The sequence below is a fragment of the Lichenostomus cassidix genome, chromosome 10 (assembly GCF_008360975.1).
Source record: "Lichenostomus cassidix isolate B80296 chromosome 10, HeHo_3.0, whole genome shotgun sequence".
Lineage (NCBI taxonomy): Eukaryota > Metazoa > Chordata > Aves > Passeriformes > Meliphagidae > Lichenostomus > Lichenostomus cassidix.
Genome location: NC_139491.1, coordinates 20238568 through 20259083, shown reverse-complemented (window position 1 = coordinate 20259083; position 20516 = coordinate 20238568). Strand labels below are relative to the sequence as shown.

At 54.4% G+C, this 20516-nt stretch overlaps 1 protein-coding gene and 7 non-coding genes across 8 annotated transcripts; 3 read left to right on the top strand and 5 right to left on the bottom strand.

Moving 5' to 3' along the window:
- The first annotated feature begins 334 nt into the window (after positions 1-334).
- On the top strand, positions 335-406 carry TRNAG-UCC (transfer RNA glycine (anticodon UCC)). Its single transcript has one exon. It is a non-coding gene; the product is annotated as a tRNA-Gly (tRNA).
- Positions 407-1656: 1250 nt separating this feature from the next.
- TRNAQ-CUG (transfer RNA glutamine (anticodon CUG)) lies at positions 1657-1728 on the bottom strand. Its single transcript has one exon. It is a non-coding gene; the product is annotated as a tRNA-Gln (tRNA).
- Positions 1729-4119: 2391 nt separating this feature from the next.
- TRNAH-AUG (transfer RNA histidin (anticodon AUG)) lies at positions 4120-4193 on the top strand. The gene has a single exon. It is a non-coding gene; the product is annotated as a tRNA-His (tRNA).
- A 502-nt stretch (positions 4194-4695) lies between these two features.
- LOC146432971 (uncharacterized) lies at positions 4696-6900 on the bottom strand. Its single transcript, XM_085070086.1, has 2 exons — positions 5699-6900; positions 4696-5170 (listed from the first exon to the last, which is right to left on the bottom strand). Exon 2 carries the CDS (start codon positions 5147-5149, stop codon positions 4832-4834), a length of 318 nt encoding a protein of 105 aa, XP_084926212.1. The 5' UTR covers positions 5150-5170; positions 5699-6900; the 3' UTR covers positions 4696-4831.
- A 5222-nt stretch (positions 6901-12122) lies between these two features.
- On the bottom strand, positions 12123-12196 carry TRNAQ-CUG (transfer RNA glutamine (anticodon CUG)). Its single transcript has one exon. It is a non-coding gene; the product is annotated as a tRNA-Gln (tRNA).
- A 2396-nt stretch (positions 12197-14592) lies between these two features.
- On the top strand, positions 14593-14664 carry TRNAQ-CUG (transfer RNA glutamine (anticodon CUG)). Its single transcript has one exon. It is a non-coding gene; the product is annotated as a tRNA-Gln (tRNA).
- Positions 14665-15913: 1249 nt separating this feature from the next.
- On the bottom strand, positions 15914-15985 carry TRNAG-UCC (transfer RNA glycine (anticodon UCC)). The gene has a single exon. It is a non-coding gene; the product is annotated as a tRNA-Gly (tRNA).
- Positions 15986-19251: 3266 nt separating this feature from the next.
- On the bottom strand, positions 19252-19333 carry TRNAS-AGA (transfer RNA serine (anticodon AGA)). Its single transcript has one exon. It is a non-coding gene; the product is annotated as a tRNA-Ser (tRNA).
- Positions 19334-20516: the final 1183 nt, after the last annotated feature.

Below are 20516 nucleotides of genomic sequence, written 5' to 3'. Positions count from 1 at the left end.
CTTCCCCTCTGGCTGCTCAGGACTGGAGGTCCATATTGGACACACAGATCTGTCTCTCCCACATGCGCACCGTAGGTCTGTGCAGTCTGTGCCTGCAGCTCAGTCCTGGTCTGTCCAAGGTCCTGCTCCAAGCTCAGGCACTCCCTGGTGCTGATCTCCTCTAGTCGGTGTCTAGCCAGCTTGAGTTTTCCCAGCCAATATCTTTCTTACACACAGAAATACCTGTACTCTGTGGCAGCTCATAGGAGTGTGCATGGAAATAGAAAGAGCCAGCCTGTGCCTGGAGCTGGGCAGGCCGTGAACTGCAGAGTAGGACACACTGCATCACTCATATGCGTTGGTGGTATAGTGGTGAGCATAGCTGCCTTCCAAGCAGTTGACCCGGGTTCGATTCCCGGCCAACGCACGTGGAGTTTTGTTGGCTCACTAGTGTCTCACCTGCTCCTAAATAGCAGCAGGGAGCTCATGAGCTGTCCTGTCTCTGTAGCTCCTACTCCGCTCCTCTACTCCCTGCCATGGCACATCTTATTTTGATGGACAGGTTTCTCCTCATCCCTGGTTCTCCCCAGTACCTCTCCCAGGGACACAGATCAGGGTGATGAAAAATGTTCTTACATTGTTCTCTTGGGGCCCTGGAGCACATGCTGCTTTCACCAGTGTACTTTTCCAGCTGAGGTGGCTCTGGGCTGGTCTCCTCAATGTTGGTACAGGAGCCAGACAAGAGGGATTTTCAGTGTTGCTGCTGCAGCTGGCTGCACCTGGCAAGAGAAGCATGCTGCTGTGGCATGGTAATGATGAAGACTGACAATGGCCAGGTGGGGATCAAGGCGTGAACTGCACTTCATGAAGCCACTTATGCAATTTGGGGGTACGGTGGAAAGATGCCTGCTCTTTATAAATGTCTCAGTGTCACAATGGAGTGAAATTGCTCTCCATTCTCCACCTTTTCCATCTCTGCAGTGCTGGCTTGGTCAAATGTGGTGTCATTCCCCTTCAGAGGGGATGCTGGTATGTACAATTTCTGTGTTCAGAGCACAGAGTCATTTCATATGTAGGACTATTTACTGAAAACAGATTGTGGTATATGTGGGAATTTCATTTGAAATTTGAACCTGGTTAACAATCGTGACTACGCATCTTAGACACCCTATGTCAACAACTCATGTGTAGGGCTGCTGACGTATTATGTCCAGACTCCAGCGCCACAGTGAAATCCTAAAGTTTACTGGAATTCATTGTAATCATGTTTTGGGGAACTACTATGCTTGCAGCTTATAGCTAAGAGAAAAGTGGCAGAAGTTGCTAAACTATTATTCATAAAATTTGAACAAATACACCAACGTGTGAAATTCCCAGTGACTGAAAAAGGGGAACCATAACACTCATTTCTAAAAAAAGGAAAAAGGAAGTCCGGAAGAGAACTGACCAATTGGTCAGTCTCACCTCATTGCCTGGAAAGATCATGGGGAAAAAAATCTACCTGGAAACTATGTTAATGCACATGGAAAACAAGGAGGTGAGCGGTAAGAGACAACATGGCTGCCCTAAGGGCAAAATTAGCAGCTTTCTATTCCATGCTACTGAAAAAGAACCTGGAGAAGGGCTGTGAGGGTGTCAGCATGCTGAAGGAAGGCCGGAATGAGCAAAAGCTTTGACAGGTCCCACTGAGATTTGAACTCAGATCACTGGATTCAGAGTCCAGAGTGCTCACCATTACACCATGGGACCACCTCATATAGGCCACTTCTAGCCCTTTTTCCCAGCCTCACTCAGCCTCACATCCCTGGCTGAGCCTGGCTGCCTCTCCATCACCATGGGCATCCATCACCAAGTGCAACCTTCCTGCATGGCCTCCAGGCAATCTCTAATCACGCCATCCTTCTGGGCAGCAGCACAGCTCCTTCTGCAAGCCAGGCATGGCCTCTCTTACAAGTGCCAGGTTCAAAACCTCGCATGATCTTGTCTTTCCCTGCGGTGTTAAACACACAACCTCCACAATGATATGGCGAAGACACTTTATTGCAAAAATCCAGGGTTCATAAACTGTTAGTTTGGTTTGAGTTTATATACTTGTGAGGCACAACAAATGTGCTTCACCAAGCACCATAGACCACGACGGGAACAGGCATCAGGTGTAACCAACTACCAGCCCCACGGTGTGAGCACTTACTGGTTCTGGTAATCGTTTTACAATTATGTAACTTGTTTTTCACCTCTAGTTTAGCTGAGTCACTCCACGAATGCTTCTCTACTTAGCCAAAGTACCAGAAGTGAACAAGGATTTTACAAGGGCAACAAAGCGCTCACTTTGCAAGGCATTTCCACTCCAATACAATTCCCAAATTGCAACAAGCTCTTTCTGACTCAGGGCAAGCCTTGGGAAGTCACGGAGACAACTCCACTCAGCAGAAGCCCCCTTGCCTTCTCTTCTCCAGCCCGAACCAGCCCAGCTCCTTAAGGACTAATGAGAGAGAAATATTGCCCCATCTCTACAAAAGCCATAGAAGGACCCTCTGGGGAACCCAGGAAAGGAACTGGAGAGGCAAGGAGAAAGGACAGGAGAGACCCCAAGGGCCGAGCATCAACTGAGCTCCAGTTCCTGTGGGGAAGAGGTTCACTTACTGCCCATGGTGCAGAGTAAGGAGGGTAGAGCCCTCTCTGGGAAGCCTTCCTTCTCAGAAGGACCTTGACTGCAAGGCACCCCAGGAGGACACAAATACAAGTGCCTGCTCAAAGCAGGGCTGGAGACAAAGCAAGCAGCAGGCGACTCACTGCCGGAGCCCCATTGCAACCCCCGTGTGATGCCCAAGCATGGTGAAATGCAAAGTTCTCTGCACACCTGGCCCCAGCAGCTCACTGCTCTCTGGGAATCTCTGCAGGATCCAGAGCAGCCCCCGCAGTTTGCTTTTGCCAAGGCTGACTTGGCTCAAAGCCAGCCTGTGCCTGCTGGGCTGGGAGGTGTCTGGAGTCCTGGGCAGGAGGCCCGGCTGAGGGGAGCAGGAGCAGTGGCTCAACTGCTCTATGGGAGCAGAACTTGCTGAGGGAAGAAGCCGTGCTGTTTGGGAGCAGGAGAGGCCAGGCAGCGTGGAGCCAGGCTGAAGAGAAGCTGCTCTGCCTTAGCCAGGAATGATTGAGCCCTGCTCATCTGCTTGGAAGGCAGCTCTGGCCAGCACTACCCCGCACGGCTCCTGCAGCACTGCTGCTTCCTGCTCCTGCCACCCGCAGCCTGCGCTGCCTGCTGCTCCTCCAGTGCCTGCGGGCACTGACTCCAGCACTGCCACTTCACACCCTGGCCTGGCTCCTGCTCCTGCACCTCTCACACTGGCTGCGCCCTCCTTCCAGCCCCCTGCACACACCCCAGCTCCAGCTCCTGGCATGTGCCTGCGCTCCTCTGGCTCTGATACGTGGGCTTGGCAAACTCACACCACTGGGTGCTCATCATGGAGCCACTCCAGTTCTAGAACTCAAGTCCTGTTTCACCGGCAGATTCTCCGTGGCCCCAAGGCCTTTCAGGAAACCTCTTCCGTGCCATGGCTACTCTGCAGAATGGAATGCCATCTGGAATATTCACGTGCTCCAGCAATGGTGCCTGGGGGTGCCACAAGCTTCACAGACGTTTCAGAGTTGTGGTGGCAGCAGGACCCAGCTGTGTCCTGGGCAGCGCAACCCCTAAAGGTTTTCCAAGGGAGATGTCCCCCACAGGACCCTGTGTCCCCTCCACTCCCAACACTCAGCCACCTCTAGCCAATACAGCGTTCCTTGGGAATACCTGCTTGGCCCTGATTCTGGATCACCCTGCCAATGGTCACGGCAGCAAACAGACGAGGACAGAGAAAGCTCCCAGGTCTCTGAGTGGAGCACATTGGCCTTTGCCACGCTCAGGCAAAGCAGCCTGAGCCTCCTCTGCCCCTGCATAGGCCTGGAGGTGCCCTCCTGTGCCTGTGAAGCTGTGAACTGCCTGCAGGGAAGAGAGGAAGAGCTGTGTGCCCAGAATATGCAGGACCCCGTGTGGGGAGCTGTGCCGGCTGCTCCACAGCCACCCGTGGGCTGTGTCAGGTGGCAGGGACAGAGGGGGAAGAGGGGGGCTAGAAAAGGGCTAGAAGTGGCCTATATGCAGGTGGTCCCATGGTGTAATGGTGAGCACTCTGGACTATGAATCCAGTGATCTGAGTTCAGATCTCAGTGGGATATCAAATGTTTGTTCCCTCCGGCCTTCCTTCAGCATGCTGACACCCTCAGAGCTCTACTCTGCAGCTGGGTCACTTGGGGCATGTTCTCTGATGAATCACACAGCCGCTGAGGTAGAGATCACCCACTCAAAGTGGGTAAGGCACAGGAGGCTGCTTGTATGTTAGACACATCCAAAACCAGAGACTGGTCTACACACTCTGGGCAGCTGTTTCCATGGTGGACCAATCCCACAGTAACACCAGGTTACTCTGCATGGCATTACTTGTATGCCCACCCCTATCTACTGCTTGTGTCTTGCTCCTTTCCTCTGTGGCTTTTCTTTTCCTCTTTTCCCTGCCAGTCTCTTTCTATTAAACTGCAATCAGTTCAAGGAGCTCTACCAGCATTCGGCTGCACCCCATCATTGGGGTTACATTTGTTGCCATGGGAGAAGGAAGGATCTTCCTGGCAGAGCAGGTGGTAGCTGAGGGTGGAGGAGAACAAACGACCACGACTCTCCAGCGGTGCTGCACAAAGGCTTTAATGAGAAGGAGCAAAAGCAGCGCGGCACAGAACAGAGGCCAAGGAACACGTGTGCAGGGGCCAGGGAGGGAAAGAGATCAGCCCATTTGCCAAGGACAAAGGGGATGATCCGCCGGCTTCAGCAGATCTGACCGCAGCGGGGGAAAGGCAGACACAGCCCCGACGCCCCCAGCCCAAGGGAGCCCCCAGAAGAGATGGGAACCCCTGCGGTGCTGAGGGAGCTACCCACAGCAGCTGACAGGGAGGATCCCACGGCCGTGCTCTGAGGGAAAGAGGTGAGGATGGGGCCTGGCATGGTCACCACCACCGGCGAAGGCTCGATGTACACCGTGGAGTCAGCGCAGCGGGCGACGCAGGGCTCACTGCAGCTGCTTGCAAGGGGGGTTGGGCCACAGGGGCCACAGGGCCGTGGCGGACAGGGTCGGCAGCAAGACATCTCTGGGTGCAGGAGGCAAAGCTGCAACAGAGAGCAGGGAGCACCAACCAACGTGAGGATCAGTCTGTCTCTCTGTCCCTCAGCTCTCTCCAGGGACACATTTGTTCTTCAAAACACACTCTGTGCCTACAGCTCCCACGACCCTCCTCGTGCCCTCCTCGTGGCACGGCACAGGAAGGCCGCCCCACTTCAGGAATGGGACCCAACACAGTGGCTTTAAGGCCCCTGTGGAAAGGCTGGTCACAGCCCATCTCCAGAACAGACACGGCTGCGTTAGAGATGTCTGGGGATGCCCTGAGACATTTCGTTGAACCACGCCAGGTGCAAAGTCTGCTGGGCACGTCCCCCTGCAGCTGAGCCCCATTGATCCCCTTCTGCTGGAACAAAGCCCCCTCTTCCCAGCTGTCCCCAGCCACCACCACGGAAAGGCTGACAGCCCTTCAACAGTTCCACATCAAGGCCAAGCCGAGGTGGCCCAAGGATCAGCCTGGGCAGCCTCCATGACAGCAGGTCAGCCCACAGGGAGAGATGGAGCACGCTGAGGCTTACCTCGTTCCTCGAGGAAAGGGAGGCCAGAGAGGAGGATGCCGAGCCTGCAGCAGCGCAGCCTTTTATGCCGTATCCCAGAGCCCTGTGGGGCCACAAACATTCCTTGTTCGTGAAATGTCCAAACTCCTGGGAGTGGCCACTTGCAAAGCCTTGCTGCTGACAAAATCCCAGCTTCTTTCATCTCAGATGTTTTACTCCCACTTCATACAAGACAGAATCATGCAATGACTCTTAGAATCACTTGGGGATGGAATGGACCTTAAAATCATCTACCTCAAGCCCCCTGAAATTGCTTCTACAGCTTCTCTGGAGAACCTGTTCCAGAGTCTCACCCCTCTCAGAGGAAAGGATTCCTTCCAAATACCTAATCTAAATATGCCTGCTTTCAGTTTAAAACCAGTAGCCCTTGTCCCATCCTCCCACACCCCAACCAAGCAACCCTCTCTTTCTTAATGTCTCTTGGGAGTCTTCCTCTTCCTCTTCCTCTTCCTCTTCCTCTTCCTCTTCCTCTTCCTCACACAACCCCAACCCTCTCAGCCTGTCCTCACAGCACAACAGCTCCAGTTGCATGATGGTGTTTGTGGCCGCACTGGACCCACTGCAGTGGGTCCATGTGTTTCGTAGGCTGTGGTTCCTAGAGCTGGACGCAGTACCCCAGCTATGGTGTCATGAGAGCTGAGTGGAGGAGGACAATCCCCTCCCTCGACCTGCTTGCCACACGGCTCTGGATGCAGCCCAGGATATGACTGGCTTTCTGGGCTGCCAGTGCATGGTGCAGGCTCATGTTCAGTATTTCAGCCACCAGAACCTACAAGTCCCTCTCCCTAGGGCTGCTCTCAATCCACTCATGGCCTAGCCTGTGTCCATGTTTGGGATTGCCCTGACCTTGGCACTTGACCTTGTTGAGCTTCATGCGGTTTGCACAGACTCACCCCTCCAGCCTGTCCAGGTCCCTCTGGATGGCATCCCTTCCTCTAGAGTATTAACCACATCACTCAGCTCAATGTCATTCAATGTCATCCACCAACCCGATGAGAATGCACTCCATCCCCCCGCCCCCCCGCCCATGTCTCCCCAGAAGGTGTTAAATATTCCTGGTCCCATCACCAAACCCTGAGGAATAACACTCATCCCTGGTTGGACACCACTCTAGTTGGACATCGAGCTCTGGACCACAAGTTGTTGAGTGCCACCATCCATCCAATTCCATATGCACTGAGAGGCCACCGCCCGTAAAATCCACGTCACACCTACTTAGAGAGAAGGATGCAAGGAGCAGGTCCAGCAGTGCCTCCCTTCTGGTCAGGCTCTACATCCCCCGTACTAGGAAGTTGTCCTCAGCACACTCTAGTGGTTCCCAGGCAGTTCCTTGTGCTGCTTTGCCAGCAGCAGACTGAGTGGTTTAAGTTCCTGTCAAGACCAGGGCCAAGTGAATGGGCCATGTCCTGGCATCAAAGCAATTCATCTGTGTCCCAGAAGCATAAGGCAAATTGGCTCAGAGGAAGACTGGCGGATGGAGTGGAGGAAGGTTGGAGGTGGGTTTGTGTCACGCGGATAGCCTTTGTCACACTGCCCTCTTCATGGGGATAGTGCCCACCCATCATGGTGGAATTTAGCTATAAGAGGCACCTTATAGCTAAATTGAGCCCTCAAGTGCTTTTGGTGCAGGTGCACAAGCCAGCCCTGAGAGACATTTCTCCCCAGGGGTCACTGACAAAGAGGAGACGATGGGTAAGTTCAGGCAGAGGGTCAAGGCTGCACAGTCCCGTAGAGAAGAAGAGACGCGCCTCTCCAGGGCTGTGGCAAAGCTCAGTGGCAAAGTAGGATCACTGTGGGCTGGAGGGAAGCTCCTCATTGAGAGGAGTGAGGACAACGAGGGCCTTGATTTCTGTTATCAGTCTCTGCCACAGCCTGTTTTTTTCTGCCCATGAGCCCGGGGAACTGAGGCAGATTCACAACCAAGAGGAGAAAACCAAGGACTCAATAAACTGTCTCTCAAGGGACTTCTCTAAGGGGAATCTCCACAGCTGTGTGTCCCTTGAAAACTAAACAAGGCCCTCATGCATTTCACAACCAGAGCTCTGGTCTCAGCTTGGGAAGTTGAGATCCTCCAGAAAACAAGGAAATCAACACGTAGGAAGGTGATCAAAGGCATGCCTGCATCTCTCGCTGAAAGCAGCGCACACACAAAGTGGGCCATTTTGTTCAGCGTGTCCACTCCCAAGGCCAGGATCTGGATTGTGGCTTTGGGGAAGAGGCTGAGGGCAGGGAGCCCAAAGCTACTGGCTCTTTTTCCTGGGGCAGGCATCCCTTTGCGCATTCCATACATTTCACAGTTCAAAGGGATGTTGGATCAGTCTCCCAGAGCAGGTGGGAATCATTGTGATGTGGAAGAGTTGGGAAAATCCATGAGCTTCAGGCAAACCTGAATCATCCTGGTGTGGAACTGAGTGCACACGGTGCCCTGGACTCAGGCATTCCAGGGATACCGGAGCACACAGCCTCTTTCCTCCAAAATTTCTGCCTTTGTCAGGGGCATTTCCAGACCTTTTAGGACCGGTCCCAAACCACCTTGTATGTCTGTGTAATCCTGTGCTGCTGCTGCAGCTTTCCAAAAGGAGTTGCCTGTTGCTGGCTGCTCAAGGGCCCATGGGACGCAGGGCAACCCAGGATAATGGAGGCTGGGAGGGACCACTGGATGGCCTCTGCTCCTGCTCTGAGAAGAACCAACTTCCCAGTTGCTTCCAGAAGCTGTGGGCCTTGTCCCATTGTCCTCTGTCCCAACTGCCACTGTCAGGCAGGTCCCTGTCTCTTGGGCAGCTCCTCCAGGGATGCCCTGCACTCCCCGGGGGGCTACCAGGAGATGGAAAGGGTTCCTACAGCTGAGCCTCCCAGGTCCTCGAAGGGGGCCACCAGGAGCTGACACTGAGACTGCCTGCACTGGTGAGCATATGGCATGGCAGCCTGGAGAGCACAGGGCTGGGTATGTGCAGGGAATGCCAGCCGCTCCACATTGCACTCTCAGGCCAGTGACAAGGAGCCCCTTTGGGGCAGAGGGGCTGGAAAGCAGAGAGAAAGTCTGTCCCAACAGAGTCTGTCCCAACTCTAAGTCTTCTGCGGAGCTTTCACCCCTAATCCTGAGAGTTCCTTGTTGTCCCTCTCCAGATCTCATCCCGTAAGCCTGGGATCTGACCCAGGATGACCCATGGATGGTGCCTTTTCCTCGGCACTGCAGAGGCCACATCTGGGTTGGTGTCCCCTTTTGGTGTCCCCAGGGACAAGGGAGGTGGTGGTGATCTCTCACGGAGAGAGGCACTGGCAGAGGACCAGGCAGAACAAAAGGGCTGCAGCACCTGACGTATGGGGGGAGGCCGAGGGCACTGCGCTTTTGCAACCCGGTGGAGATGAGCAAGGTGTGGAGAGGGCCATGGAGCTGCTGTCTCCACCATCTCCTGGAGGTTCTGGAGAGAATGAAGCCAAACTCTCCGGAGAGGTGCACTGCCAAAGGGCAAGAGGCAGCAATTGCAAGTTGCAAGAAAGGAAATCCCAGGGCTCCCTGGGGGAAGACAAGGGACAGGCCTGGGAGAGCTGCACAAGGGACAGTGACCTCTTTCTTAGACAGTGTCAGTGCTTAGAAGTCAGCAGGACAAGGCCCAGAGCCTGCTGAGGAACCAGAGCAGTCGATAGGAGCACAAGACCTCTAGAGCTCCGTCCAGACCTTCTAGGGTTGATCTGGGGTACTCTGAGTCACTACAGCCCTTGAGCAGCCACCAAAAGGCCATGCCTTGGGAGACAGCAAATGCGGGAGATGGCAGAGAAGCACCAGGTGATCCAGGAATGGGGATAAAAGGTGGGGAAATGCCCTTCATGGCAGCAGAACATTGAGCATATGAGCCCTGTTATCCCTTGAACATCTGAGTCTGCAGCACCCAGTCCACTGAAGTCCACACTGGGTGACTCAGGTTTGCCTGGAGCTCAGGGATTTTCCCAACTCATCCACATCACGATGACTCCCACATGCTCTTGGAGACTGATCCAGTGTCCCTTTGAAATGTAAAATGCATGGAATGGGAAACCCCATCCCTGACCCAGAAAAAAGCCAAGGGCTTTGGGCTCCCTGCCCTCAGCCTGTTCCCCAAAGCCGCCATCCAGGTCTCTGGCCTCTGGGATGAACATGCTGAGCAAAACAGGTCAGTGTGGCTGTGGGTCTCTTTCAGGGAAGGACGCGGCATCTCTTTGATCACAAAAGCAGGCCATGATACAGCCTGTGGACAGTAAGCAAGTTCCCTGTAGCTGTCACTCGGGCCTGCAGGGGACATCCTTCCAGCTGAACATGGACTTTCCTTGCCACTGAGTTTTGCCACCTCCCTGCAGAGTTGGGTCTCTTCCCCACTATGGGATTCTGCAGCGTTGACTTTCTGCCTCAACTGAACCACAGTCTTCTGTATGTCTGTGATGACCCGTGGTAGAAATGTCTCTCAGGATTAGCCTGAGTGCCTTCACTGAAGGCCCCTGAGAGCTGACCTGAGGTGTCTCTCGTGGCTGAATTTAACTGTAACAGGGACCGAATTAAGCATGAAGAAGTGGCAAAGGCATTAGACACTACACAGATTCATTTAAATTCACCTTATACACCAGCCTGGGACCTCCAAGTCAAGTGGCCTTAGGCAGCTGGGACACAGATGAATCATTTCCATGTCTGATGGTGTGAAACTGGAGAAAAGTGCCTGAGATGAAAGAGGCAGAGACTTCATCAGCAGCAAGGCCTTGCAAGTGGCCACTCCCAGGAGTTTGGACGTTTCACGAACAAGGAATGTTTGTGGCCCCACAGGGCTCTGGGATACGGCATAAAAGGCTGCGCTGCTGCAGGCTCGGCATCCTCCTCTCTGGCCTCCCTTTCCTTGAGGAACAAGGTAAGCCTCAGCGTGCTCCATCTCTCCCTGTGGGCTGAACTGCTGTCATGGAGGCTGCCCAGGCTAAACCTTGGGACACCTCGGCTTGGCCTTGATGTGGAACTGTTGAAGGGCTGTCAGCCTTTCCGTGGTGGTGGCTGGGGACAGCTGGGAAGAGGGGGCTTTGTTCCAGCAGAAGAAGCAGAAGATCAATGGGGCTCAGCTGCAGGTGGACGTGCCCAGCAGACTTTGCACCTGGTGTGGTTCAACGAAATGCCTCAGGGCATCCCCGGACATCTCTAACGCAGCCGTGTCTGTTCTGGAGATGGGCTGTGACCAGCCTTTCCACAGGGGCCTTAAAGCCACTGTGTTGGGTCCCATTCCTGAAGTGGGGCGGCCTTCCTGTGCCGTGCCACGAGGAGGGCACGAGGAGGGTCGTGGGAGCTGTAGGCACAGAGTGTGTTTTGAAGAACAAATGTGTCCCTGGAGAGAGCTGAGGGACAGAGAGACAGACTGATCCTCAGGTTGGTTGGTGCTCCCTGCTCTCTGTTGCAGCTTTGCCTCCTGCACCCAGAGATGTCTTGCTGCCGACCCTGTCCGCCACAGCCCTGTGGCCCCTGTGGCCCAACCCCCCTTGCAAGCAGCTGCAGTGAGCCCTGCGTCGCCCGCTGCGCTGACTCCACGGTGTACATCGAGCCTTCGCCGGTGGTGGTGACCATGCCAGGCCCCATCCTCACCTCTTTCCCTCAGAGCACGGCCGTGGGATCCTCCCTGTCAGCTGCTGTGGGTAGCTCCCTCAGCACCGCAGGGGTTCCCATCTCTTCTGGGGGCTCCCTTGGGCTGGGGGGGTCGGGGCTGTGTCTGCCTTTCCCCCGCTGCGGTCAGATCTGCTGAAGCCGGCGGATCATCCCCTTTGTCCTTGGCAAATGGGCTGATCTCTTTCCCTCCCTGGCCCCTGCACACGTGTTCCTTGGCCTCTGTTCTGTGCCGCGCTGCTTTTGCTCCTTCTCATTAAAGCCTTTGTGCAGCACCGCTGGAGAGTCGTGGTCGTTTGTTCTCCTCCACCCTCAGCTACCACCTGCTCTGCCAGGAAGATCCTTCCTTCTCCCATGGCAACAAATGTTACCCCAATGATGGGGTGCAGCCGAATGCTGGTAGAGCTCCTTGAACTGATTGCAGTTTAATAGAAAGAGACTGGCAGGGAAAAGAGGAAAAGAAAAGCCACAGAGGAAAGGAGCAAGACACAAGCAGTAGATAGGGGTGGGCATACAAGTAATGCCATGCAGAGTAACCTGGTGTTACTGTGGGATTGGTCCACCATGGAAACAGCTGCCCAGAGTGTGTAGACCAGTCTCTGGTTTTGGATGTGTCTAACATACAAGCAGCCTCCTGTGCCTTACCCACTTTGAGTGGGTGATCTCTACCTCAGCGGCTGTGTGATTCATCAGAGAACATGCCCCTAGTGACCCAGCTGCAGAGTAGAGCTCTGAGGGTGTCAGCATGCTGAAGGAAGGCCGAAGGGAACAAACATTTGACGTCCCACTGAGATCTGAACTCAGATCACTGGATTCAGAGTCCAGAGTGCTCACCATTACACCATGGGACCACCTGCATATAGGACACTTCTAGCCCTTTTCTAGCCCCCCTCTTCCCCCTCTGTCCCTGCCACCTGACACAGCCCACGGGTGGCTGTGGAGCAGCAGGCACAGCTCCCCACACGGGGTCCTGCATATTCTGGGCACACGGCTCTTCCTCTCTTCCCTGCAGGCAGTTCAATCCCCAGCTTCACAGGCACAGGAGGGCACCTCCAGGCCTATGCAGGGGCAGAGGAGGCTCAGGCTGCTTTGCCTGAGCGTGGCAAAGGCCAATGTGCTCCACTCAGAGACCTGGGAGCTTTTTCTGTCCTCATCTGTTTGATGCCGTGACCATTGGCAGGGTGATCCAGAATCAGGGCCAAGCAGGTATTCCCAAGGAACGCTGTATTGGCTAGAGGTGGCTGAGTGTTGGGAGTGGAGGGGACACAGGGTCCTGTGGGGGACATCTCCCTTGGAAAACCTTTAGGGGTTGCGCTGCCCAGGACACAGCTGGGTCCTGCTGCCACCACAACTCTGAAACGTCTGTGAAGCTTGTGGCACCCCCAGGCACCATTGCTGGAGCACGTGAATATTCCAGATGGCATTCCATTCTGCAGAGTAGCCATGGCACGGAAGAGGTTTCCTGAAAGGCCTTGGGGCAACGGAGAATCTGCCGGTGAAACAGGACTTGAGTTCTAGAACTGGAGTGGCTCCATGATGAGCACCCAGTGGTGTGAGTTTGCCAAGCCCACGTATCAGAGCCAGAGGAGCGCAGGCACATGCCAGGAGCTGGAGCTGGGGTGTGTGCAGGGGGCTGGAAGGAGGGCGCAGCCAGTGTGAGAGGTGCAGGAGCAGGAGCCAGGCCAGGGTGTGAAGTGGCAGTGCTGGAGTCAGTGCCCGCAGGCACTGGAGGAGCAGCAGGCAGCGCAGGCTGCGGGCGGCAGGAGCAGGAAGCAGCAGTGCTGCAGGAGCCGTGCGGGGTAGTGCTGGCCAGAGCTGCCTTCCAAGCAGATGAGCAGGGCTCGATCATTCCTGGCTAAGGCAGAGCAGCTTCTCTTCAGCCTGGCTCCACGCTGCCTGGCCTCTCCTGCTCCCAAACAGCACGGCTTCTTCCCTTAGCAAGTTCTGCTCCCATAGAGCAGTTGAGCCGCTGCTCCATGTCCCCTCAGCCGGGCCTCCTGCCCAGGACTCCAGGCACCTCCCAGCCCAGCAGGCACAGGCTGGCTTTGAGCCAGGTCAGCCTTGGCAAAAGCAAACTGCGGGGGCTGCTCTGGATCCTGCAGAGATTCCCAGAGAGCAGTGAGCCGCTGGGGCCAGGCGTGCAGAGAACTTTGCATTTCACCATGCTTGGGCATCACACGGGGGTTGCAATGGGGCTCCGGCAGTGAGTCGCCTGCTGCTTGCTTTGTCTCCAGCCCTGCTTTGAGCAGGCATTTGTACTTGTGTCCTCCTGGGGTGCCTTGCAGTCAAGGTCCTTCTGAAAAGGAAGGCTTCCCAGAGAGGGCTCTACCCTCCTTACTCTGCACCATGGGCAGTAAGTGAACCTCTTCCCCACAGGAACTGGAGCCCAGTTGATGCTCGGCCCTTGGGGTCTCTCCTGTCCTTTCTCCTTGCCTCTCCAGTCCCTTTCCTGGGTTCCCCAGAGGGTCCTTCTACAGCTTTTGTAGAGATGGGGCAATATTTCCCTCTCATTAGTCCTTAAGGAGCTGGGCTGGTTCGGGCTGGAGAAGAGAAGGCAAGGGGGCTTCTGCTGAGTGGAGTTGTCTCCGTGACTTACCAAGGCTTGCCCTGAGTCAGAAAGAGCTTGTTGTAATTTGGGAATTGTATTGGAGTGGAAATGCCTTGCAAAGTGAGCGCTTTGTTGCCCTTGTAAAATCCTTGTTCACTTCTGGTACTTTGGCTAAGTAGAGAAGCATTCGTGGAGTGACTCAGCTAAACTAGAGGTGAAAAACAAGTTACATAATTGTAAAACGATTACTAGAACCAGTAAGTGCTCACACCGTGGGGCTGGTAGTTGGTTACACCTGATGCCTGTTCCCGTCGTGGTCTATGGTGCTTGGTGAAGCACATTTGTTGTGCCTCACAAGCATGTGAACTCAAACCGAACTAACAGTTTACGAACCCTGTATTTTTGCAATAAAGTGTCTTCGCCATATCATTGTGGAGGTTGTGTGTTTAACACCGCAGGGAAAGACAAGATCATGCGAGGTTTTGAACCTGGCACTTGTAAGAGAGGCCATGCCTGGCTTGCAGAAGGAGCTGTGCTGCTGCCCAGAAGGATGGCGTGATTAGAGATTGCCTGGAGGCCATGCAGGAAGGTTGCACTTGGTGATGGATGCCCATGGTGATGGAGAGGCAGCCAGGCTCAGCCAGGGACGTGAGGCTGAGCGAGGCTGGGAAAAAGGGCTAGAAGTGGCCTATATGAGGTGGTCCCATGGTGTAATGGTGAGCACTCTGGACTCTGAATCCAGTGATCTGAGTTCAAATCTCAGTGGGACCTGTCAAAGCTTTTGCTCATTCCGGCCTTCCTTCAGCATGCTGACACCCTCACAGCCCTTCTCCAGGTTCTTTTTCAGTAGCATGGAATAGAAAGCTGCTAATTTTGCCCTTAGGGCAGCCATGTTGTCTCTTACCATTCACCTCCTTGTTTTCCATGTGCATTAACATAGTTTCCAGGTAGATTTTTTTCCCCATGATCTTTCCAGGCAATGAGGTGAGACTGACCAATTGGTCAGTTCTCTTCCGGACTTCCTTTTTCCTTTTTTTAGAAATGAGGGTTATGGTTCCCCTTTTTCAGTCACTGGGAATTTCACACGTTGGTGTATTTGTTCAAATTTTATGAATAACAGTTAGCAACTTCTGCCACTTTTCTCTTAGCTATAAGCTGCAAGCATAGTAGTTCCCCAAAACATGATTACAATGAATTCCAGTAAACTTTTGGATTTCACTGTGGTGCTGGAGCCTGGACATAATACGTCAGCAGCCCTACACATGAGTTGTTGACATAGGGTGTCTAAGGCGCATAGTCACGATTGTTAACCAGGTTCAAATTTCAAATGAAATTCCCACATATACCACAATCTGTTTTCAGTAAATAGTCCTACATATGAAATGACTCTGTGCTCTGAACACAGAAATTGTACATACCAGCATCCCCTCTGAAGGGGAATGACACCACATTTGACCAAGCCAGCACTGCAGAGATGGAAAAGGTGGAGAATGGAGAGCAATTTCATTCCATTGTGACACTGAGACATTTATAAAGAGCAGGCATCTTTCCACCGTACCCCCAAATTGCATAAGTGGCTTCATGAAGTGCAGTTCACGCCTTGATCCCCACCTGGCCATTGTCAGTCTTCATCATTACCATGCCACAGCAGCATGCTTCTCTTGCCAGGTGCAGCCAGCTGCAGCAGCAACACTGAAAATCCCTCTTGTCTGGCTCCTGTACCAACATTGAGGAGACCAGCCCAGAGCCACCTCAGCTGGAAAAGTACACTGGTGAAAGCAGCATGTGCTCCAGGGCCCCAAGAGAACAATGTAAGAACATTTTTCATCACCCTGATCTGTGTCCCTGGGAGAGGTACTGGGGAGAACCAGGGATGAGGAGAAACCTGTCCATCAAAATAAGATGTGCCATGGCAGGGAGTAGAGGAGCGGAGTAGGAGCTACAGAGGCAGGACAGCTCGTGAGCTCCCTGCTGCTATTTAGGAGCAGGTGAGACACTAGTGAGCCAACAAAACTCCACGTGCGTTGGCCGGGAATCGAACCCGGGTCAACTGCTTGGAAGGCAGCTATGCTCACCACTATACCACCAACGCATATGAGTGATGCAGTGTGTCCTACTCTGCAGTTCACGGCCTGCCCAGCTCCAGGCACAGGCTGGCTCTTTCTATTTCCATGCACACTCCTATGAGCTGCCACAGAGTACAGGTATTTCTGTGTGTAAGAAAGATATTGGCTGAGAAAACTCAAGCTGGCTAGACACCGACTAGAGGAGATCAGCACCAGGGAGTGCCTGAGCTTGGAGCAGGACCTTGGACAGACCAGGACTGAGCTGCAGGCACAGACTGCACAGACCTACGGTGCGCATGTGGGAGAGACAGATCTGTGTGTCCAATATGGATCTCCAGTCCTGAGCAGCCAGAGGGGAAGAAAAGGATCAGACTGTCTCCTTGTTTATGTGAGTGCTGGTGATGCTTTAGGGGACACTGGTAGCGACATCACTCCCGAGCCACATTCATACATGTGCCACTGTAGGTGCATTTGTGAGTGGGGTAAGCACAGCCAACAGCCCACCCAGCTGCTCACTGCTGCTCTACCTTCAATGAATGAGGAGCATAGAAAATAAGATGGGAATTCTTCCAGGACAAAATAAACACTGAGACATGGCTTTGCAAAAACTGTTGTCGGCAAAGCAGACTCGACTTAGGGAAATTCATGTTTGGCCAATTGAAAAAGGTTCACATAGTGAGTAACAAAAAAAAAAAAAAGCCAAACAAACATTAAACACAACCAGTCCTTGCTCTTATCCAGGATCAGCTTGTCAGTCTAGTTCCCTTTATATTCTTGTATCCACCCCAACAGAAGGGGGTTATCAATTTTCTCTACTCTTCCTAATCCTTGCTTTTTTCCTCCTCTCTCTGTCTGCCATTGTCCACCATCTCTGCATTATGTTTCCATGGAGGCCACAAACTGCTGATAGCTGAGCAGTCAGACATGGAGATGGAATCAGCTGTGTGCAGCAGAGGGCAGCCCCTTATCTCTTCTCACAAAGATGATCCTGCGGCACGCTCTTTCCAATCCACTCCCAACACTCAGCCACCTCTAGCCAATACAGCGTTCCTTGGGAATACCTGCTTGGCCCTGATTCTGGATCACCCTGCCAATGGTCACGGCAGCAAACAGACGAGGACAGAGAAAGCTCCCAGGTCTCTGAGTGGAGCACATTGGCCTTTGCCACGCTCAGGCAAAGCAGCCTGAGCCTCCTCTGCCCCTGCATAGGCCTGGAGGTGCCCTCCTGTGCCTGTGAAGCTGTGAACTGCCTGCAGGGAAGAGAGGTAGAGCTGTGTGCCCAGAATATGCAGGACCCCGTGTGGGGAGCTGTGCCTGCTGCTCCACAGCCACCCGTGGGCTGTGTCAGGTGGCAGGGACAGAGGGGGAAGAGGGGGGCTATGGCCAGGGGAGCCCAGAGAGCTAAAGCTAGTGCTCTAGCAGGGCAAAAGTTGTTGGGCAAGGTGGCATTGCTGAAAAAGTGCCTTAGCAGAGGATGGTTACAATCCATCGACCTCTGGGTTATGGGCCCAACACGCTCCCGCTGCGCCACTCTGCTCCACTTGGGGCCTGGCTGCCATTGCCCCCAGCCTGGCTCGGTGCTGCCAGGCACTGCTGGCCCTTGCTCCCTCCCTTCCTCTCTGCTTGGCTTCGCCCAACCCCCAAAAGAGGCTCCCTAACAAATCCATCTCCCTTGGACCTGAACTCCGCAGCGCCAGGGCCTGGCCCTGCCCTTCTCCCCCACCTCTGGCACACAGCCCTGCATGGCCACTTGCCCCTTCACCACCCACGTTGGTGCTGCACGTGCTTGTGAGAAATACTCACTCACCAATAAAGTTGAAGAGGACACAGTCATTGAAGCAAAACTATTCATTAATAGAAGCGAGCCAGCTGAGTCGGGTGCATGTCACATATGAGGCACAGCTCCCCTGAAAATGCACCCACTTTTACACCCTTCCCCGGCCAGTGGGGGGTCCCTGTGCCCTTTCCCATGTGCTGGGTACTCAGGAACTTACATTTGTTCTGACCGCCTCATGGCTCAAAGCAACACCTCCTTTCCCCTCCCCTTTTCCCCCCTAGTAACAAGCACTGGTTAACTCCCCTTTTTCTACCCTCCCCCCTACCTTCCCCCTCCCCCCCATCATGCTCACAAGGCATAGCTTGGTGTTAGTCTCCTCTTTGCCTACGTGACCTGACGTGAGCCCACGTTGTTGTGGCTGAAAACATGGCTGAAGCAAAACATTGTTTTATCCCTCACATGCTCAAGGCAACCCCGGAGCCAGGCTGCAGCCTTGGGCATTGCTAGTGACACGGACACCTGAAATCCAGCGATGTCCTGTCGGCTGCAGCGCTGCCCAGAAAACCATCTCTTCTCCCAGCATGCTGCAGGACTGCACCTGCCTGACAGGTCAGTCCTTTGCTGGCCAAGGAGGGACACAGGCTCCCTTTGCTGGGAATTACCAGCTGTGCATAAGGAGGGGTCACAGCCCAATGCATGGAGGAGCCCAGCATAGAGGAGGAAGAAGGTTCATGGTTACAGTACAGTTCTTTTGACCAGTGACATGAATCGTTTTGGGGAAGGCTAATGAGATACTATTCATTTCTTAATCAGTGTGTGCTTTTCCTGTGTAGGTGGTGAGGACCGATCCTCAGTGGGATGTTAATTGCCTTTGTTTGAAACACATGCCCTATTCTTGTATTGTCCATATGGGGTGTTCTCAGCCAGTGAGAGCTGATTTAGGTCGGGCCTTTGGGTCACATCTACTGTGAGGCAAGAACTCTTAGTCTTAGGCCGAGTTTTTCGCATTAAGCAGGTTGTAGGAGCTGTTATGTTAGTGCCTTGCCTTTCTCATGGGCTGTGACACCCCTTACCGTGGCTGGGCTGGGCTGTGCTGTGCTGTGCTGTGCTGTGCTGTGCTCCTCCACAGCTCCTGGCTCAGCTCTGCTCTTGTTGCAGCCCAACAGCCGAGGGATGCGCCAGCATCTCAAGACAGGGAGACAAGGAGCCTGCCATGATTGCTGTCCTGCCTGACACTACTGAGGGTGGGGAGATGGTTCGCAGTAGTCCCTGGGCAGGGCTGGCCGCTCCAGACTTCCTTAAGAAGGCACTTTTTAGAAGTGAGGCAGGGCTGCCTTCAGCTCCTCCCTTGCAGCTGCTCTGCGGGAACCGCCAGGGCTGCAAGTGCAAGAGCCCTCTGGGCAGCCCCAGCTGTTGTCCACACCACGCACCTGTGGGCTGGTTCCTGTGCAAGTACCTGGAGTGTCGTGGCTGCAGCAAGGTCAGCTGCCCACAGCCCAAAAGGAACATGTGCCCCGTAGTTGGCAGGATTCGAACCTGCGCGGGGAAACCCCAATGGATTTCTAGTCCATCGCCTTCACCACTCGGCCACAACTACCTGCTCCAGCCCTCCTTGCCCTGCTCATCACACACAACGCCGTGCCACAACCCCGGCACCTGGGCACTTCAGGCCAAGGCTCCACTCAGTCCACATTGGCAGTTGGGACGCTCACAGAACAAGATGGGCCCCTGGGGCCACTTTCCAGAGGCCTGAGAGGCACAACCCCAGGGGCTCCGGCTGCAGCTCCTGCACCCTTGGCCTCAGCCAGGCATCTGGGATACCCTGCCCTGTGGCTGTGGTCATTCATCCTCTCCTGTGCTCCTCCCCCTGACAAGCCTTGACTGAACCAGCTGCAAGAGGAAGCATTGCCTTAACCAAACCAGCTGGGTGTTGAAAGGTCCCTCACCACACCAGGTGCTGTTGCATGCTACAGCCAGGAACAGCCCTGATCGTAACAGCAGCATCAGCTTGCCATGAGCATCAGGAGCCACGGTGGGGAACAAAGGATAATCGGTCATCCCATGACAGCCTTGCAACAATCTCTTGATGAATTGTGTTGGAGATTGGGGGGCATTGGAATTTTTTCTCCACCCCTGTTTCTAAGCAAGAAATGCCTGGGTGATTAGAGCCATCAAGTCTTTTGTAAGAGAAAAAAGGCTGTGCTGGGTGGGGCAGGGGAAGGAGGCAGCCGGCTGTTGGAACTGGCTCTCTCCTCAGTGGGACACCGGGAGCAAAAGGGACTGCTCTTTGCTTCTGGCTGCGACCGCAGGAGATCCAACTGTGCTCTGTCTTCACCTCCTGGCTGGGTGAGCTCTGGTTCAACCTCTTTCCCACTGGGAGTGCACATTTTACCGGCTGCGTTTCTCGCAGCAGATGCCATGGAGTCCAGCTGACCCTGCTGCCTGCTCCGCTTTGCCGCACGAGACCGTGGCATCTGCTGTGACTGCAGAATCCTTGCTACCTCACTGGCTAGCCTGGGAGAGCCAACCCCAGCCCACTGCCACCCCGCTTTTGCCGCTCCGAGCTGCCTGGCTGCCTGCTTCTCTGTCCGCCATTACCAGCTGCGTGAGGCTGACCTGACCATGCGCTGCAGCGCCACCCGCAGCCGCTCAGGAGTCATCGCACCTGCCCTACCCAGCCGGTAGCTCAACAGCGCCACCTGCAGCCGCTCGGCCAGGCATCGCACCTGCCCTGCCCGACCGGGAGCTCAACAGCGCCCTTGCTGCTTGCGACCGTGATT